Here is a 27,392-nt window from a genome sequence, read left to right as displayed (position 1 = left end):
ACATTATAGGTTTCTGACACAGAATAAATGTAGTCAAAGAACTTGAAATTGGTTATATGATTTGAATTTATATTCAAATGAAGATTTCTTGCTGTTGTGCAATACACTGTGCTGTTGTGCAATACTAAGTAAATCTGTTTTCAGACTATATACAATGTACAAAGAATTAGCAAAATAAATTGTGACCCCCAATTTTTTTTGTTGAAAATTGATAAACTTGAGGAAAAAAATTGTCAGTTAAAATGTGTCATTGTGCAATACACTGTGCTGTTGTGCAATACTAAGTAAATCTGTTTTCAGACTATATACAATGTACAAAGAATTAGCAAAATAAATTGTGACCCCCAATTTTTTTTGTTGAAAATTGATAAACTTGAGGAAAAAAATTGACCCCCCCCCCCCCCCCCCCCCCCCCAAAAAAAAAAACTATTTGAAGAAATTTTCTTTTTGTAAACATAACATTTGGTTGAGGCAAACTAAAGTTTGAGAACAAAAACGAAAAATTCTACAATTTTTCCATTTGAAAAGGGGCATAACTCTAGAACGGTTAAAGTGACGCCACCAAAATTTGAACTTGATCTGTGTTTTGTAGTAATAAGCATTTTGTATAAGTTTCATAACATTTGGTTGTTGCAAACTAAAGTTGAAAACGGAAACAAAAAATTCAGCAATTTTTCCATTTGTAAAGGGGCATAACTCTAGAACGGTTAAAATGACGCCACCAAAATTCAAATTTGATCTGTGTTTTGTGGTAATAAGCATTTTGTATAAGTTTCATAATATTTGGTTGAGGCAACCTAAAGTTAGAGAACAGAAACCAACTTTGGGACGTACGGACAGACAGACAAGGGTAAAACTTAATGCCCCCTCCGCTATGACAGGGGCATAAAAATTATATTTGAAGAAATTTTCTTTTTGTAAAATGTGGTACAATTCAAGAGACATCCATACACTTAAACACAAGTTATTGTCTGAAAACTAGAAAAATGCTTGTCTTGGCCCCTTTTTGGCCCCGAATTCCTGAATGGTTTGGGCAATTACCCCCAAAATGAATCCCGACCTACTACTTGTGGTATTGACCTTGTGGTACAATTTCAGAGCAATCAAAATACTTATACACAAGTTATTGTCCTGAAACTAGAAAAATGCTTGTTTTGGGATCCTTTTTGGCCCCTAATTCCTAAACGAGTGAGACCATCACCCCCAAAAACAATTCCAACCTCCCTTTAGTGGTATTGAACCTTTTGGTTAAATTTCATAGAGATCCATACACTTAAAATTATTGTCTGGTAACAAAATGTCCTCGGAGGATTTCCTCCATAATTGTCTTCATAGTAGATCTTGTCTTGCTGATCATTTTTGCTTATTTAAGTTTCTATCTATCTATTATGATTTTTAAGATATAAGGCAAAAACACAAAATATTGGTAAAAATCGTTATTGAAGGGCAATAACTCTAATAAGGAGTTAACTGACGATTTCGACCATGCATGTACACTTATTTGTAAAACTTGTCTTGCTGATTATTTTTGAAATCTAAAGTTTCGCTCTATCTATTATAGTTTTCAAGATAATAGGCAAAAATTTAAAAAAAAGATAAAATTTGTCATTTTAGGGCAATAACTCCTATAAGAAGTCGTCTGACAGTTTTGACATATATCATGTATATATATGGACAATTGGTAGATCTCAACATTCTTATCATTCCTCCTCGTGTCAGATTTTCTCTATTTATAACATTTTCAAAATTATAAACAAAAAAATCAATCTAAATACACGGTTGGATTCAGCATATAATAGAACCTCAATAATTCAATTTTTGAAGAAATCAAAGAAAGTTTAATTTTGGACCCTTTGGACCTCAATGTGGACCGATTAAAAAACAGGGCCCAAAATTCAAAGTCTAAATACAGGGTTAGATTCAGCATATCAAATAACCCTAAGAATTCAATACTTTGAATTAAACCCCATTGAAACTGGTCAACAAATATATAAGCAGTTTTAATACAAAGTATTAGAAAAGTATTGTTTTTGGCCCCTTTTTCCTAAACAGTTAGGGCTGTTAAACACATGTTATTTACACCATTTTATTTATCAACGAGACAATCAGCATCTTTAAAACAAAAAGAGTTCTTTACAAAGTAACTAGAGTTATCTTTCTTGGTACATTAATTTGGTCATCAACATTAATCAAAATGTCTTCTTTTGTAAAAACATGAATCAGTCTTTATGATATTACACTGTTCTCTGGCTGAATGAACATGATAAAATAATAAAATATTTTGTTGAAGTGACCGCTATTGGATTAGACTATCCTCAGGTCACTGGGATTATTCTGCCCAATTTTCTGAAAACAAAGAAGTAATAAAATGCTCCGCTGGGGCACAGCTTGATACGACCGCAGAGGTCGAACCCTGAACAGTTGGGGCAAGTATGGACACAACATTTAAGCTTGATAAAGCACTGAATTTGGATTGTGATTAAATATTTGACACAGCATAGGTTTCTGACACGGAATGAATGTGGTCTAAGAACTTAAAAATTTTTAATTTACCTATTCAATCCATATCATTATTATTTGCTTTTATATATAAATCAAAAATAACCAATTTAAAATGGAAAATTTTAAAGAAAAAAAAAAGGAAAAAAAGGAAAAAAAAATCCTCCCTCAATTTTTTGAACCCCCTTATGATTCATCACCCCTAAACTCAATCCCAGCCTTCCCTTTGTGGTATGGTACCTTGCAGTACAATTTCAGAGAGATCCATACACTTGAAAACATGTTATTGTCTGGAAACTAGAAAAATGCTTGTTTTTTTACCCCTTTTTGGCCCAAAATTCCTAAACACTTAAGGCAATTACCCACAAACACAAAACCAGCTTTCCCTTTGTGATATGGAACCTTGTAGTACAATTTCATAAAGATCCATACACTTACACACAAGTTATTGTCCTGAAACTAGAAAAATGCTTTGCCCCTTTTTGGCCCCTAATTCCTAAAACTTTGAGGCAATTACCCCCAATATCAATCCCAGCCTTTCCTTTGTGGTATGGTACCTTGCAGTACAATTTCAGAGAGAGATCCATACACTTGAACACAAGTTATTGTCTGGAAACTAGAAAAATTTTTGGCCCCTTATTCCTAAGCGTTTTGGGCAATTACCCCCAAACTCAATTCCAGCTTTCCCTTTGTGATATTGAACCTTGTATTACTACTAGTACTGAGTACTAGTACAATTTCAGAACGATCCATACACTTACACACAAGTTATTGCCATGAAACTACAACTAGAGGCTCTAAAGAGCCTGTGTCGCTCACCTTGGTCTATGTGCATATGAAACAAAAGACACAGATGGATTCATGACAAAATTGTGTTTTGGTGATGGTGATGTGTTTGTAGATCTTACTTTACTGAACATTCTTGCTGCTTACAATTATCTCTATCTATAATGAACTTGGCCCAGTAGTTATAACAGTGGAAAATATTTTGTAAAAATTTACAAAAATTTACAAAATTTATGAAAATTGTAAAAAAATTGACTATAAGGGGCAATAACTCCTTAAGGGGTCAATTGACAATTTTGGTCATGTTGACTTATTTGTAGATCTTACTTTGCTGTACATTATTGCTGTTTACAGTTTATCTCTATCTATAATAATATTCAAGATAATAACCAAAAGCTGCAAAATTTTCTTAAAATTACCAATTCAGGGGCAGCAACCCAACAACGTGTTGCCTGATTGGTCTGAAATGTTCAGGGCAGATAGATCTTGACCTAATGAACAATTTTATCCTTGTCAGATTTGCTTTAAATGCTTTGGTTTCATAGATATGAGCCAATAAACTGCTTCGCTGAGCACAGCTGGATACGCCCGCAGAGGTCCAACCCTGAACAGTTGGGGCAAAAATGGACACATTATTCAAGCTTGATACAGGTCTAAGCTTGGATTGTAATTAAATATTTGACATATTATAGGTTTCTGAATAAATGTAGTCAAAGAACTTGAAATTGGTTATATGAATTAAAGATTTCTTTCTGTTGTGCAATACACTGTGCTGTTGCACAATACTAGTAAATCTGTTGTCAGACTATAAACAAATAAAGTTCAATAACTTCTCAATGTTATATTAGAAATTTATAAAAAAAACTAAAGGGAGGTTATCTTAATAGATATAAATCAGTCATCAAAGTTTAATGAAAACTTCTCTATTAGCACTTTAAGGATATTGTCCAAAAACTTGAAAATCACCCCTTTTTTATGAATAAAATCTTGTAACTCGGAAACATAAAATCTAAAATTTATAAAAATCAAAAGGGAGCTTACAACAATAGATATAAACAATTTACCAAAGTTTCATAAAATATGCTGAAAGCATTTTTGAGTTATTGTCCGAAAACTGGAAAATCCCCCTTTTTGTAACGAATAAAACCCCATAAATCAGAAACGTATAATCTAAAATTTATAAAAATCAAAAGGGAGCTTATGTCGATAGCATTAAACAATTCACCAAAGTTTCTTGCAAATTGGTGAAATTGTTTTTGAGTTATTGTCCGAAAACTGGAAAATCCCCCCTTTTTTAATGAATAAAACTCCAAAATTCGGAAACGGTAAATCTGAAATTTATAAAAAACGAAAGGGAGCTCAAGTCAATAGATATAAACAATTCACCAAAGTTTCATGCATATTGGTAAAAGCGTTTTTGAGTTAATGTCCGACATGTAGACGACGGACGGACGGACAGTCAACGGTATACCATAATACGTCCCGTAAACTGGCGTATAAAAACTGCATCTTACCCTATGTACTATTTTTTAGCCATGTCGGCCATCTTGGTTAGCAGGCGGGGTCATCGGACACATTTTTTAAACTAAATTCCCTAATGATGATTGTGGACAAGTTTGGTTAAATTTGTCTTAGTTGTTTCAGAGGAGAAGATTTTTGTAAAAGATTACAAAAATTTACGAAAAATGGTTAAAAATTGACTATTAAGGGCAATAACTCCTTAAGGGGTCAACTGACCATTTTGGTCAAGTTGACTTATTTGTAGATCTTACTTTGCTGAACATTATTGCTGTTTACAGTTGATCTCTATCTATAATAATATTCAAGATAACCAAAAACGGCAAAATTTCCTTAAAATTACCAATTTAGTGGCAGCAACCCAACAATGGGTTAGTAGATTCATCTGAAAATTTCAGTGCTGATAGAACTTTACCTTATGAACACTGCTTATTTTTGGCCGCTTTTTGGCCCCTAATTCCTTAACTGTTAGTACCATAACCCCCAAAATCAATTCCAACCTTCCTTTTGTAGTATTGAACCTTATGGTAAAATTTCATCAGTCAAGGGTGTAACTTGAATATGTTATTAGAGAAAAATAACATACATGTGTTATTACGGATACTTTCTCTTAATCTATAGTAACATATGTTTGTTATCAGTTAAATGTACCATAAATTTGTTTATTTTCAGTGGGCACTTGGGAATTCTTGAAACTTGCGCAGTACCTTAATACATAACCTTGAAAACTAATTTTCCAATTCAATTAATACATTTTTGATCAACCATGGTAAATCAATGAGACAAGGCTTTTAAGTGATAACTTAGCTGTAATAACAAGGCTTAGTTATTACAGGCATTTAACTTATTACATGAGACACTTGGGAATGACTAGGAAGCTTGCGCAGAACCTCATTACATGCTCTTATCATTATTTATTACAATAAATTAAAATACATTGTGATGTATGTAGGAGAAAAGGCTTTGAAGAGATGTAGAGAAGCTGTAATAACACCCTTTAGTAATTACAGGCATATTTCTTCTGTGATAACATGGGTGTGTTATGCATGATTGGCAAACTATGGGCTGTTATATCTTTCTAAAGTTTAATATACATAAAGACAATTATAATATCAATAGAACTAGTACACAATTTAACAAAATTAAGGATGTATAATGCCCCTTTGAAACATGTAACATACATATGTTATTACAGATTTTTGATTTTTTAGCCCTCAATAACAAATGTATGTTATTTTTCTCTAATGACTTATTTAAGTTAGACCCTTGACTGTTCATAGGGATCCGTTCACTTAAACTAAAGTTAGAGTGCGAAAACCAATGTGTCTTCGGACGACGACGACGATGCCAACGTCATACCAATATACGACCGCAAAATTTTTTTGTGGTCGTATAAAAATCAAAAGGGAGCTCATGTCAATAGATATAAACAATTCACCAAAATTCCTTGCAAGTTGGTGAAAGCATTCTTGAGTTATTGTCGGAAAACTGGAAAATCCCCCCTTTTTTAATGAATAAAACCCCAAAACTCGGAAACATTAGTCTGAAATTTATAAAAAAAGGAAGGGAGCTCACGTCAATAGATATAAACAATTCACCAAAGTTTCATGCATATTTGTTAAAGCTTTTTTGAGTTAATGTCCGACATGTTGACGACGGATGGACGGTCAACGGTATACCATAGGTCCCGTAAACAGGGGTATAAAAACAAGAGGCTGTCAGAGTGATAGGAAACCAGATTTTCTTGCAGAGGTCGAACCCTGAACAGTTGAGCAAGTATGGACACTACATTTAAGCTTAAAACTGCTCGGAATTTGGATTGTGGTTGAATATTTGACACAGCATAGGTTTGTGACACAAAATGAATGTGGTCAAAGAACTGAAATATTTAAAATTGGACATTTACCTATTATGGTCCAATATCCAAAATCTAAGTACATTGTCAGAATCTGCATATCAAAGAACTCCAAAAATTCAATTTTTGATGAAATCAAACAAAAGTTTAATATAGGACCCTTTGGACCACAATGTGGACCAATTTGATAAAGGAGCTCACAATCCAAAATCTCTCAATACATGGTAAGATTCAGCATTTCAAGGAACCACATAAATTCAATTTTTGAGATTCAAACAAAGTTTAATTTTGGACCCTGATTTGGACCAACTTGAAAACTGGGCCCAAAAATCTAATATTTAAATACAGGTTTAGATTCAGCATTTGAAAGAACCCTATATATATTGAATTTAAGTTGAAATGAAACACAATTTAATTTTATCCATTTATTTTCTGTGCAAAGGGAAATAACTCAAACTGGATAAATAGATATTATAATCAATAAATAAAATGCTCTGCTGGGCGCAGCTTGATACAACCGCAGAGGTCGAACCCTGAACAGTTGGGGCAAGTATGGACACAACATTCAAGCTTGATACAGCACTGAATTTGGATTGTGATTAAATATTTGACACAGCATAGGTTTCTGACACAGAATGAATGTGGTCTAAGAACTTAAAAAATTTAAATTGGACATTCACCTATTATGGTCCAATATCCAAAATCTAAATACATGGTTAGATTCAGCATATCAAAGAACCCCAAGAATTCAATTTTTGATGAAATCAAACAAGGTTTAATTTTGGACCCTTTTGACCTCAATGTGGACAAAGTTGATAACAGGGCCCAAAAATCTAAATACATGGTTAGATTCAGCATATCAAAGAACCCCATATATTCAATTTTTGTTGAAATCAAACAAAGTTTAATTTTGGACCCCGATTTGGATCAACTTGAAAACTGGGCCCATAATCAAAAATCTAAATACATGTTTAGATTCAGCATATCAAAGAACACTAAAAAATTCAATTTTTGTTAAAATCAAACTAAGTTTAATTTTGGACCCCGATGGACCTTAATGTAGACCAATTTAAAAACGGAACCAAAAATTAAGAATCTAAATACACGGTTAGATTTGGCATATCAAAGAACCCCAATAATTCAATTTTTGATGAAATCAAACAAAGTTTAATTTTGGACCCTTTGGACCTCAATATGGACCAATTTAAAAACAGCGCCCAAAATCCAAAAACTTAATACACGGTTAGATTCAGCATATTAAAGAACCCCATGAAATCAAGAATAAAACCCCATTGAAATTGGTCAAGAAATAGGCAATTTATAGGAAGTATCTTCTTTTGCACAATACTGTGCAATTGAATATTTCTTGCTATTGCCCAATACTGCACAATTGACTATTTCTTGCTATTGCGCAATATTGTGCTATTGGATATTTCTTGCTATTGCGCAATACTGTGCAATTGAAGATTTCTTGCTATTGCGCAATACTGTGTAATTGAAGATTTCTTGCTATTGTGCAATACTGTGCAATTGAAAATTTCTTGCTATTGCACAATACTTATTATATAATAATTTACACATCCTGTTTGGTGTGTATCTCCTACCATATCATTATTATTTGCTTTTAAATATAAATCAGAAATAACCAACTTAAAATGGAAGATTTTAAAAGGAAACCCCCCCCCCCCAAAAAATATTTTGTTGAACCCCCTTATGATTCATCACACCCAAAATCAATCCCAGCCTTCCCTTTGTGGTATGGTACCTTGCAGTACAATTTCAGAGAGATCCATACACTTGAACACAAGTTATTGTCTGGAAACTAGAAAAATGCTTATTTTTGGCCCCTTTTTGGCCCCTTATTCCTAAACGTTTTGGGCAATTACCCCCAAACTCAATTCCAGCTTTCCCTTTGTGATATGGAACCTTGTAGTACAATTTCAGAAAGATCCATACACTTACACACAAGTTATTGTCATGAAACTAAAAAAATGCTTGTTTTTTGCCCCTTTTTTAGCCCCTAATTCCTAATATTTTGAGGCAATTACCCCCAAAATTAATCCCAGCATTCCCTGTGTGATATGGAACCTTGTGGTACAATGTCAGAGAGATCCATATACTAACACACAAGTTATGTCTGGAAGTTACAAAAATGCTTATTTTTGGCCCCTTTTTGGCCCCTTATTCCTTAACTGTTGGTACCATAACCCCCAAAATCAATCCCAACCTTCCTTTTGTGGTATTGAACCTTATGGTAAAATTTCATAGAGATCCATTCACTTAAACTAAAGTTAGAGTGCGAAAACCAATGTGTCTTCGGACGACGTCAACATGGTCAACGTCATACCAATATACGACCGCAAAATTTTTTTGCGGTCGTATAAAAACTGCAAATTTTTGTTAAAACTACCAATTCGGTGGCAGCAACCCAACAATGGGTTGTTCGATTTATCTGAAAATTTCAGAGCTGATAGATCTTGACCAATTGAACAATTTTACCCCATGTCAGATTTGCTCTAAAAGCTTTAGTTTATGAGATATAAGCCAAAAACTGCATTTGACCGCTATGTTCTATTTTTAGCCATGGCGGCCATGTTTGTTGATGGATCAAAACTTCGGATACAATTTATAAACTAGATACCCTAAGGAACATTTAGTTAAAGTTTGAAGGTATTTGGCCCAATAGTTTCAGAGGAGAAGATTTTTGAAATAGTTTACGACGACAGACGACGGACGACGATGGACGCCAAGTGATGGCATAAGCTCACATGGGGCCCTTTTTGGTGAGCTAAAAAGGGCCATAACTCACAAACGAGAAAAGCTAAAATCGTGAAAATTGAACTTGACCTTTATTTAGTCGCAGGAAACAACATATCCAAATTTGAATAAATTTTGTCAAATGGTTTTCAAGTTATTGAAGACACACTATTTGGCAGCCGCCCATCCGCCCCCCGTACATCCCCAAATCAATAACCGATTTTTACTTCGAAAATCCGGTTAATTAGAAGTTATTGGGGTTAGATCTATACCTTGTATTGAATCCTATTTGACAAACAGAAAACAGGTTGTAAGTGTAAATGGGGCAACTTCAGAAGTGTGTAATATTACGTGGTGTCCCTCAAGGCAGCTTACTGGGTCCATTATTGTTTTTGATCTATGTCAATGATGTTCAAATTAGCATTGACTCAGATTGTAAAGTTTTGATATATATGCAGATGATACTGCAATTTTATTTTTCCATATATATACATGCCAGATATAGATGCTGGGGTCATCTCTCATAAATTATCCAGAATGCTGGAGTCATGCTATGAGTGGTTAACTGACAATAAATTGTCCCTACATTTGAGAAAGACTGAGAGTATAATTTTTGGTCCTGGTCGAAAATTTCGGTCTCTAATTCCGTGTTATTTTGCTATCTCCTGTAATCATGGTAATGGTATTAATATTCAATCCCAAAATTTTGTAAACTATTTGGGAATTATAATTGATCAGTTTCTGACTGGTGATTTTATTGTCAATTCTATAGTGAAAAAATGTGCTTCGCAGAGCGCAGCTGGATATGCCCGCAGAGGTCCAACCCTGAACAGTTGGGGCAAAAATGGACACAATATTCGCGCTTGATACAGGCAGTCAGGGGTACTACTTGTACAAGTAATCTTTATTTACTTGAAGTAAATAAAATATACTTATATAAGTTAATTATAATGTTTGAATAATCTCCCCTTAATTTTCTCAAAAATTTACTTGTATAAGTAATTTTTTTTTAGAATGCCACAAAAAAATCTCAAATTTTGAGATGTAATAACAAGCCTTTAACAATTTTTCTCAGGTTAGCTCATATTTTTTTTTATTAGAGTCCAATGTTTCATCTCATTAATTCAACAAAGAAACTGATTGTGCAAAGATCTTAAGTATTTTGGGCAAGGCCTTCAAAAATTGCCCCTTGGGGGCTTGTAAATGAGCAGTGTTCTGAAGATAACAGACAAATGAGATTTTCATTGTCCATGAAATTACACTTAAATGATTAAGTAAAGACATCTGCAAACAACAGACAATTAAAAATTCTATTAGAGCAAAGAAGTCCTAAGAATTTAAGAAAAGAAGATAGGATGACTTTTTTACTTGTATAAGTATAAAAATCTGAATGTATAAGGGACATAACTAAGCCCAAATTTTTTTTTACCTATACAAGTAAATAAAATACACTTGCATAAGTTTACTACAAATTTACTCATATAAGTATATTAAAATATTTACTTCTCCAAGTAAATAAAAATTACTTGTACAAGTAGTACCCCTGACTGACTGGTCTGAATTTGGATTGTAATTAAATATTTGACACATAATAGGTTTCTGACACAGAATAACTGTAGTCAAAGAACTTAGAATTGGTTATATGATTTGGATTTATATTCAATTTCTTGCTTTTGTGCAATACACTGTGCTGTTGCGCAATACTTTGTAAATCTGTTTTCAGACACTATACAAAGAATTAGCAATTGTGACACACAATTTTTCTTTGGAAAATTGAAAAAAAAATAATTTCTTTTTAATTTCTGAAATCTTGATAAAAAATTGACCCCATCCCCCTCCAATTTTTTTTACCCACCCCCAAATTGAATTTTTTTAACCCCCCCCCCCCCTTTTTCCCAAAAAAATCTTTCCCTCAAGATACATGTATGGTCATAATCTCAATTCAAATTTCCAATTGAGTTTGCAACCATAAAAACCCATTTAAATACATCATAAAAGTATTGAAATAGAAAATGACATACATATTCATGAATCAATCGAATGCTATTATAACCAATATATTTTAGATGCAAGAATGTTAAAATGTGGAATTCAAATAATTCTTATAATTCAGTATTAGTTAAAGATATTTAGCACTAGCTTAAGAAATAATTTACTTGATAAATAATTAATATAAATCTTCACAATTTTAGATAAAGTGTAAAGCAAATTATTATGTAATCCGCTGAGGGTTAAATGACAATAGAGAATTAAGGATTAGAGAAGTGTTATACATGTATATACAAAAGGGATTTCTTACTTTTTTAGATAATTTAGGTTATGTCACAAAGACTTGATATTTGGGAAAATAGATAAACTAGCATTATTATGTAAAGTAAATATATTGAGTATTAATGTTATGTAAATTGAATAATGAAAAACAATATATATTAGTTGACCAGGTAGTTTGGGACGTCACACTTGTGTTTTAGACTTTGATTTAGACAGTTGTATTGGATTGAAATTAGACATGCTGTTTTATTATCATTATTATATCTCATGAACTTATGTGGTTGTGATATGTTATTATGATTGCTGAATATTGAATGCTGATTTAATAAACATTTATATATAGAACTTTGAATCTATGTTGCACAAGCCATGTAGGCATGTGGTTAAAGAAAGATACCAGCTAGTTCCCCCAACCTAGCAAGATGAGTAACCAGGTCAGGAACGAGCAGAGTACTGGCCTTGGTTATACGATCCCTTAAATAATGCTTAATGGTCCAATATCTATTTCATAGAGATCCAAAGACCAATACTTAAGTAATTGTCCATTATCCTGGAAACCCTTGTTTTTCCCCCCTTTTTTGCCCCTAATTCCTAAATGGTTTGAGACATAACCCCCCAAAGCCAATCCTAACCATCCCTTTGAGGTATGGAAACTTGTGGTATAATTTCAGAGAGATCCATACACTGTTCCACAAGTTATTGTCTGGAAATTAGAAAAATGCTTATTTGGGCCCCTTTTTGCCCCCTAATTCCTGAACTGTTGGGACCATAACACCCAAAATCAATCCCAACCTTCCTTTGTGGTTTTAAACCTTGCATTTAAATTTCATATATTTCTATTTTACTTATACTAAAGTTATTGTCCGGAAACCAAATGTCTTCGGACGACGCTCACGCGGTGATACCAATATACGACTGCAAATTTTTTTGTGGTTGTATAAAAAGTGCGACTGTATAAGTATATATATATATATTGAATTTGAAAAATTAGTAATAGAGTCAAACATCAACATTTTTAACAATATATATGTACATTTATACCCAAATTATTTGCATACCAATTTTGTTAGAAATGAAACATCTTTCAACAAAAGATCTAGTAACATGAGTTTTTATATACCTGGATTTAAAGGGTGTGAATCTACCACTTTTTTCTATAATGGAATAAAAGATTGGAAGTCGCTGCCAGAAATAGTTAAAAGTGTTAAAAGTTGCTCAAAGAAATATAATTTTAAAGTACAAGTAAAAAAAAGTTTGATGGATAAACAGCAGCCCAAGCTTGTAAAATTGCTTTCGGGCCTGTAAAAATCTGCATCTTTACAGGCTAACAGAATCTAACTAAAATTTTCCAAAAATTGAGCATCGGGCCTGTAGATTTAAAAATTTATCCTGAAGACTGTGCTATATATGTATGTCATTTTGCTTTATTGTGTCTGTCAAGTTCATGCCTTTTATCTTGAACAAAAATATAACCCCTCAAGGTACATGTAATGACTATCCCTTTTATGTGGGGTAAATTTCAAGTGATAGTTAACTTTTTTTTAAATTAAACGGGCACATATTTATATTATTTGCAGAAATTTTTCACAAAGAACAATATGTCTATCTGTTATTATATCAGTGGTGGATTTACCGGGGGGCACGTCCCCTCCCCAGTCCAGGTCACCAAAAAAATTTCTAACATAATTTTATTGCTACTGAATCTGCTTGTCTAGAGCAGAAATTAATCACAGCTTGATTTGATTTGTTAACTGGCCGTTAATTAACCCCAGCTTCAACATGCTAGTTTTATGACAACTTATCGGTAGGTGTGTAAATATTGACACCTGTGTGTAACGTCTCTTTTCAAAAGTTTTGATGTAAACTACATGTAAATGTTGATTGGAATAGTACGAATATTTTTACTAGTTTTTAATACAATATCACATATTAAGATCAATTACCAGGTGAAATCTTCTGATCAGGAAAGAAATTACTAACTAAAACCTGTGTTTTAAACAAAGATGTACAAATAAATGTTTAGTGCCAAGAATGTTAGTATCGATATATGGGATATATATGTCTTCATAACAAAATTCTCATATTACCAGTTATTGTGATTTTTTTTCGAAACTGTCTTTTTTGTGACTTTTCAACAACAAACTTTTTTTTCATACAAGATTTGTTTTTAAACTGAATGTTGTATTTTCTTTTCCCTCTTATTTTCAAAGGAAACCAACAATCCCCCCACTTTCCACAAAAAAATGGACAATTGGCATTGTCTAATACATATATGTATTTTTATAAGACATACTTTATAACATAATCTGGGAGTAAAAAATTTATATATGACGGTATAATTTTCCTGTTTCAATTACCATGTACATGTATGAGGCTATGAATGGGTCACCATTTATGAGGATATGAAGAGGGTTGACAGGAAAGAGAATAATGGGGTCAAAAAATATAAATAACAGAATAAAGAGGTGGTGAAATATAAAGAATAGATTGATTGTTTGTTGCTTAACATCCAGTGGCAAATATTTCATGCATGTTTAGGACGTATATAATAGAGACCAATTGGCAGAAGAATAATGAATAGAGTGAAATGGTAAAAAAATTAAAGATATAGAACTATAGAAACGATGACCTGACACCCCCCACCATTACCACCCACACTCGCATATTTACATCTCTAAATAAATATTTTATTTTAGTTTCATGGTGCCCCAACCCAGACATCAAGGTTCTGGATCAGCCCGGGGCCCCTGTATATTGACAAAACATGTCCATAAATTTTAAACTTCAATCTTCTTCATTTAATATTGAAAATAAGAAGACCCCTCTTTTAGAAAAGTTGTACCAAATATAATAAATTTTCCCCCTTTACCATGTTTACAGTTAACATGGTTAAAAAGGCTAATTTTTTCTTTTTTCTTTTCTACAACAGCAATTATAACCCCTTGTCTGAGGGACAATCCCTCATTTAACGGATATCCCTCATTTAGGGGGTTGTTCCCAACATGTTGTGTTGTATATTATACTTATAGCTATTTGACATGAGGCTGAGACTCGACTAGTCCAAATAATTAAGACGTCTTGAAAGGCTTTTTTTTCTGTGACGCGTCGTAGAAAGGCGTCACAAAAAAAAAATTAGCCTTTCAAGACGTTATAAATTACATAATTATTTCGACTAAGTCTAACTCTAAGACTAGTTCTTGACACAATAATTTTTGTGCGGTTGAGCAGGGACAGTCTATACTATTTCTAGTATAGAAAGTCCCTTGCCCTTGGTTGAGTTAACATTTCTCAAACTTCACAATTTCTTAAAACGAATACAACGGTAGATAAAAATTTTCCTTGTATCTTTAGTGAAAATATAACAAGATCTGTCTAGGTGTCTAACCGTGACTTTGCTTTCAGTTCCTTTTAAGATTTTGACAAATAGATGCATTTTCCTGTTTTCCAGTAAGTCTGTGTAAATACCAACGATACAAACGCACTCTTTCAAAAATGTATAAATCTTGAATAAAGGATAAATCGTAGTTTTAATCAAAATTTTGCATTTGGAAAAAGTCCAACTTGGCATTAATTCAAATAAGAAGAAAAATCTGAGATTGTCTATACAAAAGTGTTATTTTGACTATGCTTCATAGCACATATATTAAGAATATTGTTTTGGTCTTTATTTAAATCTGCTCTTCCATCAATCGATATGTCTTCGTTAAGAAAAAAAAATAATACAAATTAATATTGACCTGTGTTGATAAAACTAATTTGCTGACAATAAATTCAGGACATTTATTAACGACATCGCTTTCAAATTTTTACAGTTTGTATAATATACATTAGTACATGTCAATATAAATCCAAATGAAATTTAGTACCGCTGTATCAAACAAATGAAAAGAAGAGCCATTAGTTATGTGACATCTTCAGTGACTGGCTAGTGACTACCTGAAATCTCACTGGTTCCTGCATTGACCAACCAATTTCCTCAAGTAATTTCCAATCAAATAGGTTTGTTGTGAGATTTGTTATTGTCCAATAGATAGCACGTGTATTTGTTATGATTAGATCAGAAAATTCGAAGTATTACCGAATTGAATTTCAAAATTGAAAAGAGGTGTTTTGGGACACTCATGAAAAAGTCGCCATTTTTGTGTACTTCAGCTGTTCAACTATATTGTCTGTAACAATATTGTTTTCCTTGAATGAGATCACTCCACCTGCTCACATACAATTTGCATTGACTTACCCAACTGATCGTTTAGAACAGCACAATATGGTGAAAACTGAAAGGTTTTATAATCAAGTACTGTAATATTTTTTGTAAGTGATTGAAAAAATGCTGCACTGGGTCTGGACTAGAACAGCTTATATTTAATTGAAAATTCACAATCTTTTACAAATTCAGTAACATCAGAGACTAGTCCAAAAAACTATGACACTTGAAAGGTTATTTTATTTTTTTGGTTGTGACGCCTTCCTTCAGTTGTAGAAAAAGGTGTCACAGCAAAAAAATAAAATAGCCTTTAAACGTCATAATTATTTGGACTAATCAGACATAGTTATATATAATTATATTTCTGGTTACATGAAATTCACCTTTAGCTTTTCACTTGATACATACATTTTAAAACTCTGTTAGAATGTGTTTAGAGCCTTTTACCTTCAATTTTAAACTTCTTGTCTTTTTAATAATACAGAGCTCTACATGTACAAAAATGTAATACAAATATTGCATAACATGTTTGAGCACCTAAAAAATTTCATGCATGTGTAGTAAGGAGGTATTTTGCTATTACAAACTGTCCTTGAGCAGCCATCAGTGCAATACTGAAAAGTCTTTTTTTTTTTTAAAGAAATGTCATCAATTTAGTCATGCCAGGACCTTTTATTAAAACCTTGCTACATGTATATCCTTTATATGGAATGGATTTTGGTCATTGTTCATGTTGTTTAAGGCTAAATTGTTACCTATAGTTGTAAACATCCATGATGTCCTTGGTTTATAGTTATCTCATTGGCAATCGTAACACATCTGATTTTGATATTAAAACAAAATACTTAAAGTGCATGATTGATTAATTCTTGTTACATGTAGTAAAGTTCAATGGCAAATATTTCATGCATTCAGGACAAGAAAAATTAGCTAAATATATACATTGTACAAAAGGTTACTAAGGTCATGCAGAGTTGTTGACCTGGATAAAGCAGGAATTTTGACTGCCACCTGAAAATGATTTATGTTGGATAGAGGCAAACAGTTTGCATCTTAAGCCACTAGTCAGATTCCCTAGACATTAATGCAATTTTTTTACTTGGGACACTAGCTCGAGTATGCTTTGATCAAATTACTACAAACTTTACACTGTTGTTTGGGATTGGTGAATGCAGGCTTGCTTTTAATTTTGAAATTTTCTGGTTTGTCTACAGAGTTATGGAACTTTTTAACAGTCATTATTAAGGAAAAAAACCTGTCATACCTTTTGTTTCATTGATGAATTTGTCCAGTGTCCAGTTTGATGGTCATTTAAATTGCTGAACATGTGTGTGAAAAAAGATATGCAAATTAATCTGTTTTCAGATATACAGATCTAGATGATATACTGAATATAATTTTGTTTTTCAAAACATTCAGATGCAAAACTTCTGAAGAAGTTGAACTATGGTTTATCAAGTTTGAGGGTTGGATGGGGTCTTCATTTTTAACTCACCTGGGCAAAAGGCCAAGTGAGCTTTTCTCATCATTTGACGTCCTTCATCCATCGTTAACTTTTACAAAAATCTACTCTGAAACTACTGGGCCAAATTTAACCTACATGTAACTTGGCCACAATCATCATTAGGGTATCTAGTTTTATAAATGTGTCCGATGATCCAACCTGCAAACAAACATGGCTAACATGGCTAAAAATAGAACAAAGGGGTAAAAAGTTTTGTCTGTTATCTTGTAAACAATTTTGATTAGAGAAAATCTGACGGGCAGAAATGTTAGAATGTTGAGATCTTCCTGCTGTCCATTTATGTCAAAACTGTCAGATGACTGCTTAAACTTGAAGTTCAAGTTCTTATAGGACATGTAGGAGTTACAAAAAAAATGTATTGCCCTTAAATGTCAAATTATACCATAGCAAAGGGGGCATTAAGTTTTACCCTTGTCCGTCTGTCCGTCCGTACGTCCCAAAGTTGGTTTCTGTTCTCTAACTTAAGTTTGCCTCAACCAAATGTTATGAAACTTATATACACAATGCTTATTACCACAAAACACAGATTAAGTTTGAATTTTGGTGGTGTCACTTTTACCGTTCTGGAGTTATGCCCCTTTACAAATGGAAAAATTGCTGAATTTTTCGTTTCCGTTCTCTTAAGTTAGCCTCAACCAAATGTTATGAAACTTATACACAATGCTTATTACCACAAAATACAGATCATGTTTGAATTTTGGTGGTGTCACTTTAACTTTGACAGGAGTTCCCTTTCAATTTTTATAAATTTTAGATTTAACGTTTCCGAGACATGGGGTTTTATTCATTTAAAAAAGGGGGATTTTCAAGTTTTCTGACAATTACTCAAAAATGCTTTCAGCACTTTTCATGAAACTTTGGTGTATTGTTTATATCTATCGACGTAAGTTCCCTTTTGATTTATATAAATTTTAGATTTTACGTTTCCGAGTTATGGGATTTTATTCATAAAAAAGTGGTGATTTTCCAGTTTTCAGACAATATCTTTAAAGTGCTTTGAGCAGTTTTCATGAAACTTTGGTGACTGCTTTATATCTATTAAGATATTCTCCCATTAGTTTTTCATAAATTTCTGATATGACATTGAGAAGTAATTGAACTTTATTCTTTGAAAAAGTGACGGGTGTATCATGCGCTCATCGCGCAGCTGTTTTATTGATTTATATCTTACAAAAATCTTCTCCTCTCAAACTACAGGGCCAGATTTAACCTAACTTGGCCACCATCTTCATTAGGGTATCTAGTTTTAAAAATGTGTCCGATGACCCTGCCAACTAACCAACATGACTGACATGCATGGCTAAATATAGGACATAGGGGTAAAATACAAGTTTTGTCTATTATCTTGAAAACCGCAATGATAAGAGAAAATCTGATGGGACTGAAAAGTTGAGAATGTTGTAAATCATGGTAAATACTTCAAAACAATCATCACCCAAGCTTTTTGTTTGAATTTCAAAACCTACATGTATATTTATTATTATATATCTGTATTGGCATAGTTTTTCAATCTCTCATTTGCATATTTAAAGCAATAGAGAGTTTTGGCATCAAAAGTCAACAAAATTATTGACCTTATACAGAAAATTTGCTTTCTTAAAGCGTTAATTTATAAGCGCAGAATGCATGTATACATGTACATAGCAAAATCATTTTTTAAAATCCTGCAAAAAATTTCATTTTGATAAATTCATTGATATTCAGGTATTGACGTCATTAAGTGCGTTTAAGTGAACAATGGTATATAGCAAACATTGAATTCCCTCACAAAATTTTATTACTAACTACAAACTTTCTTATTTAAAATAAAACATACATAAAATGCATATTGACCTGTTTTGTTTATTAAAATAGTTGCATGATAAGCTTGATTTACTGGCGTTCAAAAAAGACTGTCCTGATGTTTGCACATGAATGTGTATTTCAGAATTAGGTCTGTTTGATCTTGCACAGTGATTCCAAAATGTTAATCTTTGCTCCATCATGTTCATATCAATTAATTTTATTGATATTTTTTAGCCTGAATATCTCTGAACTATACTAGTTCCTAATATTCATTTATGCAGAGAATTGGCATATATTCCAATCCACTGACATACAAATGTACATGTACATTTTGTGAGCAGAAAAACAAATCAAGTTTGGTACGAAAGGACTTTATTCCCATAGCAACATTTCAAATCAATTGTACACAGAACTCCTATACATGTAGCGTGCTGTCCTTATGGATAGCTACATGTACATCAAGAGAGAAATCATTAATGGTAACATTATATGGTAATTTTGGTTTTATTGATCTGGTTGTAGGATGGAAATCCACTTACCAGTATTGATTTGGGTTGCATGGCTAACAGGCATCTATAGCTGTTTCTGTTCAATAACTTATGAACCATTCAACTGATGCTTTTCAAATTTTAATATGTTGTCATTGATGATTGCATTGATTGATTGTTGGTGTTTAAAGCCACTTTCAGCACTTTTGACTTTATTGTGGAGGTCAGTTTTTATTAATGGACTATAAGCTAGTAAGCTAGAGTGCTGGAGAGAACCACCTCCCTTTTGGTAAACTGACAATCCTAGTCAATTTAGATTGGAATTGTTATTGATGACAAAATGGAGGTCCCATAAAGAATATAGTAAAAGATGTGAACAATTATCGGTGTAAGCAAACATTGACAGCCACTCAATAACAGGTTCCTAACTTGGAACACAACACCCCAGAGGAACATACTGTAAAAATAAACTCGAAAAGGTTTGACACATCAGATTGTTACTAAGCAAAAAATAAATAAGTCTAGGTTTTTGAAAAAGTATTTAATTTAAGTACTAGTCATGCTAGATTACAACTTTGGGTCAATGAGCTTTTGCTTTACCTGAGTCTTACTATATAAAATAAAATATTGTTATATTTACATATGTCTCTGGTTTTATTAATTAATATTAGACTTACTGTTCAAAATTATAATGCCATTTAACATAAAAGGGTTTCATGAAAATGTTTTAAAATGAAGAGAATATGTATTATTGCCAAATTTTCCATTGTTTTAAAGGTCAAGGTTACGTGATAGCAATGTAGAAATACAGCCAATCAGAGTCAAGTGGATTATGGGAAGAAGTATCGATCGCTTTGCAGATCTTTGCAATATTCTTGCTTATAATATTTATCTTGAGAATCAGGAATTTACGTTGTACACATTTTTATGCCCCCGCCGAAGCGGAGGGGGCATTAAGTTTTACCCTTGTCCGTCCGTACGTACAATGTACGTCCCAAAATTGGTTTCCGTTCTCTAACTTAAGTTTGCATCAACCAATTGTTATCAAACTTATACACAATGTTTATTACTACAAAACACAGATCAAGTTTGAATTTTGGTGATGCACTTTAACCGTTCTAGAGTTATGCCCCTTTATAAACATAAAAATTGCTGAATTTTTTGTTTCCGTTCTCTATATTTAGTTTGTCTCAACCAAATGTTATAAAACTTATACACAACTGTTCTAGAGTTATACATGTTTACAAATAGAAAAATTGCTGAACGTTTAGTTTCTGTTCTCTACTTAAGTTAGCCTCAACCAAATGTTATGAGACTTACACACAATGCTTATTACCACAAAACTCAGATCAAGTTCAAATTTGGGTAGCGTCACTTTTACCGTTCTTCAGTTATGTCCCTTTATAACTATATGATATGCAAGCAGGGGCATTATCTGTGTCCACATGTGGACACTATCCACATTTATTTTTTATCTTTTCAGATATATAATGGATGGTGCAGCAGGTGACAGTAATGATAATGGTCTCAGTGACTCTTTCCTATCTGGGCAATACATGGTTGAAGGTAAATGCAGCATACTGACATGACTGTATAAGTATGAAATTTTGATGTACATGAACTTTTGTGTTCAATCATTTTATCTCCAACTTTTGGGAGAACTTTTAGATACTTATAGCTTGTGTACATTTGTACATGTGCATGGATATCACATACATGACATACATGCATTTTATTCTAATGGTGTGCAATCATTAATCAGTCAGGGGACGTACTTAAATGAGTGATTTTCTAAATCACTGATTCAAGTATAACATTATGTCCATAAAGGTTGGAAGTAAGAGATGTCTTTCTTTAATAATCACCTATTTAAGTAGTACAAATTAATCACTAGACTAAGTGATTTAATTTTATTGTAGCTTTAAATATAGAATACTAATGATCCAGGGACTAATTATGTTGCTAAAATTATCAGAACCAACATCTGTGTTGATAGGATGACCGGGTCATGTCAGGTGAAGACCTTGTAGTAAATCTAGGATAATGACATAAAAATCACTTGTTTAAGTATCATACCTCAATTTCCTTCCAAAAAATCACTTCTTTAAGTATCATTATTTTAATAACCACCACTAATTTCAACACCCCTGAACAGTGAAATTTTGATCGCGAACAGTAGAATTTTATTACATAATCTATAAGATGAAACCTTGAATTTTACAGGAAAAATACTCCCACTGTCGGGAAAAATCTGTTAAGAAAGTATCAGTTCATATGTCATGTATGTAAAGCCATTTTTAAAGCATTTTTATACGACCGCAAAAATTAAAAAATTTTTGGTCGTATATTGGTATGACGTTGGCGTCGTCGTCGTCGTAAGACACATTGGTTTTCGCACTCTAACTTTAGTTTAAGTGAATGGATCTCCCTGAAATTTTACCATAAGGTTCAATACCACAAAAGGAAGGTTGGGGTTGATTTTGGGGGATGAATGACTAGATGATTTCTACAGGCAATGACAGGTGTTACTTTAAGTTGATGAAATATAATTAACAAAGTCAAATTTATATAAATGTATAATAAAAACAATCCGATGTATTACACCCCCTCTTTGATGGAACAGGGGGAATACTATTTTCCCCCTGTCTGTCTGTCCATCGATATCCCATGTAACTCTTCACATTTTTATCAGGCTTCATCTGAGCATGCTTTAGTGTGTGTTTTCACATTCGTCTTTTATTAATATCTTGTTTACCAAATACTTACTGACTTATATATAATCTTACACATAATTGCCATGTATCAAATTTTTATTGCATTTTTCTACAAATCACAACTTTTGAAATTTGGTATCAAGCTACGGCATGTATCGGAGAGCATTCTTTACTGTGTGATGTATTTCAAGTATCATCATTCTTCCACTGCTTGATTACAAAATGTTTATGTATTCCTTCAGAAAATGATCATGTATGAAATTTTTGTCACATTTTCTCAGGACTATATGGATCAGAACACCCTGAAATATAGTATCAGTCTTTATGTTAGCATGCTTTACTGTGTGATGCATTTTCACATCCCTTGCACTTGCTAATCAACTTCTTGTATACCAAATGTGGGGGTGTCATCCTGATCATTAGTAAGCAAGAGTTCACAGTTAAACTTGTTTGGATAAAAGTCCGTCTAGATTGATTATGTATGCAAGATTGTATAAATAACATAAACCAGTGACTGGACTGATCCATTTACAATTTAACAAGAGACTGTATTGGTTTATATCAGGAAACAGAAAATAAATATTTGGTCAGCATCTGTAAACAGGCATTTTCAGTCAAACAAAATCTTTTCAAGTGTTGAATATATACATTTGTGTAGTTCAGGTACAGCCAATTAGCTTGATGTAAAGATATTTAGGATTATAGTAAGCTATAATGGGGTGTCTATCATTAATTCTAAACAGCAATATAATGTATGCACTCTTAACTGACTGCCGTAATGAATAACAACACAATAAGGGGTAGTTCTTTACTTAAACAATAACTTAATGCACTAACACTTGTTATGAGACAGATTCGTACAAGGGTTATATGAGGTTGCCATTATGAATCTAAAATGATGGTGAATACATATATACGCACATGTATATACAATTTTAAAAGCAGAAAATTGAATTATTACAATGTAGGTGATGGTGATGAAGGTTTAGCTTCTGGTGAGAATGATGAAGAACACAGATTGGAAAATAACGAACCGCTTAGAGAGCAAGTAAGGATATAATTTTAAAACTCTCAACTCATACAACCTATTTTAGGAGGATATATAGAAATAAGTCTTATTATTCTGGTCTTTGTCTTCAAACTAAATTTTGATTAAAAAATAAATTGTTTGAGAAAAACTCGTCAAATTTTCAGGCTTACATAAAATTGAGAATGGAAATGGGGAATGTGTCAAAGAGACAACAACCCGACCACAGAACAGACAACAGCAGAAGGCCACCAACAGGTCTTCAATGCAGCGAGAAATTCCCGCACCCGGAGGCGTCCTTCAGCTGGCCCCTAAACAAATATATATACTAGTTCAGTGATAATGAACGCCATACTAAACTCCAAATTACATGTATAATTTTGTACACCAGACACACATTTTTTCTACAAAAAATGCACCAGTGACGCTCGAATCAAAAAAATTAAATGGCCAAATAAAGTACAAAGTGAGTATTGATGAGGAACCAAAAATCTGATATGTTTTGCCAAATTACAGCTAAGTTAATATATTTCTGGGGTAGAAAATCTTCAAACATTACAACTTTAAACCAGATAAAGGTCCTAGTCAGACCAGTTGGAAATTTATTAGAACAATATTAATATTACACATAAGACATACTATAAATAAAGACATGTGTACTATAAAATTGTAGTAATAGAATGAATTTCATAACAGCGTGGACATGGACACATAGTACTTAATTATTATCGTGTGTATCACTGGCTGTCGACAACAAAGACTTCACACTTCACGCAATTACAGTATGTCAGGGGCCTCTCAATGGGGATATACATAATTACTATCTTTACACATGAAAGTTAATAGGAATTTGTTTTGAATATATTTATATACTGAGGCTCTCACAACAAAAAGTTTCCGAATGAGTATATTCAGAGGTGATAGCACAAAGTAATCGAGAAAAAATAAACTTTGTTTTTTCTTGCCCAAATGTTCTGTGGCTCCTTAAAAAAAATAAGAAAACATTCGTAGGAGTTGATGTAGAGTAACCTACAATCAACTTTCATACTAAGATTATTTTTGTTGGTAATAAGAAACCCGGACCTACAAATTAAGTAGGTAATTTCAATGAATTTGGTCTTGATCAACTATTTTTTTTTTTGGTTATTTTAGGACGCATATATTTTAGACAATTCTGCATAAATGTTTATTTGCAATTTTATTCATGCTGATTTCAAAAGCCTCTCGCATAGCCACATTCTCCCTAACTATATCAGGAATGGTCGCCCCCTTACAATTTGAAATTGTACTCACTTCTTTTTCAGTTTCTGTGTTTCAATATATATCCATGAAATTAATGAAATGTTCACAATACATCTGTTTTGGAATAATAAATCATGTGCACAAGACTAAACTTGTAAACTATATAACACCAGATAATGTACAGGTTATTATGTCAACATAACAGTAACAGTGTAATAATAACCTTTAAACTGAGTGCACTCATTTAATATTCTAGTATAAAAGGTATTGTGAACATATTTAGTTCATGGATAGATACTGAAACACAAATTAAAAAAAATAAGTGCAATTCGAAATTAGATCGCTGTGATCTGTCCATTCGTTTTTCAAATCAACAGAACAGCTGCATTTAACAGGTCGGGCACATTTCCTTATACAGACATGTATAATTATTTACCATACGTATGCCCCGTCAATGGATGTATTAGTGCTTGTTTACAAATAAAGCATTTTTTTTTTATTTTGGCGATTGACCTATCCACTGAATGATTTGCAATGCATGATGGGCTACTTGTCTATATCTGACACACTACTTAATTTTTCACTTATTGCCAGGAAAGAATTTTTCGTTCTTTTTTTCTCTCGATTACTTGGTGATATCACCTCTGAATATACTCATTCTTTCAAAAGAAACTTTTTGCTGTGAATATATAAATATATTCAAAACAAATTCCTATAAACTTTCACGCAAAAAAAAATAAATTTATGAATGGACATGTGTAAAATAGGAATTATGTATATCCCCACTGAGAGGCCCCTAACATACTGTAATTGCGTGAAGTCTTTGTTGTCGACAGCCAGTGACCGACATGATATCATTTAAATATCAGGTGTCCATGTCCACACTGTTATGAAATTCATTCCAAATACCATGAATACATTTACTTTTACCATCATATTATTTGACATTTGATACAACTGGCATGATTTGACAATTATCATACAAACTGTTTTGAAATCTAGATATTGAATCTCTTTTTATACGACCGCAAAAAAATGTTTGTGGTCGTATATTGGTATGACGTTGGCGTCGTCGTCGTCATCCGAAGACACATTAGTTTTCGCACTCTAACTTTAGTTTAAGTGAATGGATCTCAATGAAATTTTACCATAAGGTTTAATACCACAAAAGGAAGGTGGGGATTGATTTTGGGGGTTATGGTACCAACAGTTAAGGAAAAAGGGGCCAAAAATAAGCATTTTTGTAAATTCAAGACATAACTTGTGTGTAAGTGTATGGATCTCTCTGACATTGTACCACAAGGTTCCATATCATAAAAGGAATGCTTGGATTGATTTTGGGGGTAATAGTCTCCAAATTTTAGGAATTAGGGGCCAAAAAGGGGCAAAAAACAAGCATTTTTCTAGTTTCATGACAATAACTTGTGTGTTAGTGTATGGATCTTTATGAAATTGTACTACAAGGTACCATATCACAAAGGGAAGGCTGGGATTGATTTTGGGGGTAATTCCCTAAAATTTTAGTAATTAGGGGCCATAAAAGGGCAAAAAAACAAGCATTTTTCTAGTTTCAGGACAATTACTTGTGTGTAAGTGTATGGATCTTTATGAAATTGTTCTGCAAGGTTCCATATCACAAAGGGAAAGCTGGGTTTGAGTTTGGGGGTAATTGCCCTAAACGTTTAGGAATTTGGGGCCAAAAATGGGCCAAAAAACAAGCATTTTTCTAGTTTCCAGACAAGTTTCAAGTGTATGGATCTCTCTGAAATTGTACTGCAAGGGTACCATACCACAAAGGGAAGGCTGGAATTGAGTTTGGGGGGGGGGGATTTTTTTTTCCTTTTTTTTCTTTAAAATTTTACATTTTAAATTGGTTATTTCTGATTTATATATAAAAGCAAATAATAATGATATGGTATGAATAGGTAAATTCAAATTTTTTAAGTTCTTAGACCACTTTCATTCTGTGTCAGAAACCTATGCTGTGTCAAATATTTAATTACAATCCAAATTCAGTGCTGTATCAAGCATGAATGTTGTGTCCATACTTGCCCCAACTGTTCAGGGTCGACCTCTGCGGTCGTATCAAGCTGCGCCCCAGCGGAGCATTTTATTATCCGTTGTTTGCATAATAATTTTTTATTGGTAAAGAAATGCATGTAATAGTCCAAGCTGCCAAGTGTCAATATTTGATACACAATAACACATGAATAACCCTTTTTGTGTTTAAAACTTTTTCCCTATTTGATAATATTACATTTATATTTTGCAGGACAGGTTTTTACCAATAGCAAATGTTTCAAGAATTATGAAAAATTCTATACCAAAATCAGGAAAGGTAAATTTTAAGAATTACTCACTGATCTGACACATGGAGAAAAATAGAGTTTGGGTAAATGTAAAAGAAACAATAAGAAAACAACATACAATCAATTAGACATTCATTTAATACCATGCATATTATAGCAAGCTTTAAATCATCCTAACTTGATAATAGTGGAAGAGAAATTTTCGATTAGCTATCATCACCAAATTCCTTAAAGAACAATGAACATGATGAATACTGATTTATACTGCAACTGTGTTATTTGCAGTCAGTTTTCACTGACTGTATATTGCCTTGTTTATGATGTTGACAAAGTGTTTCAGTAGAATTTTGTATATTTATGACTTCAATAAAGAAGACAGGTTCTCAGAGTTTTCACGTCCGCTTCAAATTCA

General features: G+C 32.7%; 1 protein-coding gene and 1 long non-coding RNA gene across 8 annotated transcripts in view; one reads left to right on the top strand and one right to left on the bottom strand.

Annotated features, from left to right (window-relative positions):
* Positions 1 to 4,272: 4,272 nt before the first annotated feature.
* LOC127703789 (uncharacterized) lies at positions 4,273 to 8,923 on the bottom strand. Its single transcript, XR_007983044.1, has 2 exons — positions 8,886 to 8,923; positions 4,273 to 5,303 (listed from the first exon to the last, which is right to left on the bottom strand). It is a non-coding gene; the product is annotated as an uncharacterized LOC127703789 (long non-coding RNA).
* A 6,659-nt stretch (positions 8,924 to 15,582) lies between these two features.
* Positions 15,583 to 27,392, top strand: part of LOC127702978 (nuclear transcription factor Y subunit beta-like) — a 298,592-nt gene continuing 286,782 nt past the window's right edge. For 4 of the 7 annotated variants that reach the window (XR_007982628.1, XR_007982632.1, XM_052207366.1 and 1 more), the window contains exons 1-4: positions 15,598 to 15,685; positions 21,172 to 21,254; positions 23,371 to 23,450; positions 26,944 to 27,009. Coding sequence is in view for 2 of the 7 variants with exons in the window: in XM_052207366.1 (XP_052063326.1) it covers positions 21,179 to 21,254; positions 23,371 to 23,450; positions 26,944 to 27,009 (222 nt within the window). In the remaining 5 variants the exon portion in view is untranslated. Of the gene's footprint in view, positions 15,686 to 15,746; positions 15,998 to 21,171; positions 21,255 to 23,370; positions 23,451 to 26,943; positions 27,010 to 27,392 lie in introns of those variants that run through there. The other 3 variants (XR_007982618.1, XR_007982624.1, XR_007982623.1) reach the window with 3 other exon arrangements.

The sequence above is a fragment of the Mytilus californianus genome, unplaced genomic scaffold (assembly GCF_021869535.1).
Source record: "Mytilus californianus isolate M0D057914Y unplaced genomic scaffold, xbMytCali1.0.p SCAF_1, whole genome shotgun sequence".
Taxonomy (NCBI): domain Eukaryota; kingdom Metazoa; phylum Mollusca; class Bivalvia; order Mytilida; family Mytilidae; genus Mytilus; species Mytilus californianus.
Note: the sequence above shows the minus strand (reverse complement) of the source record. Positions and strands in the feature narration are given on the sequence as shown.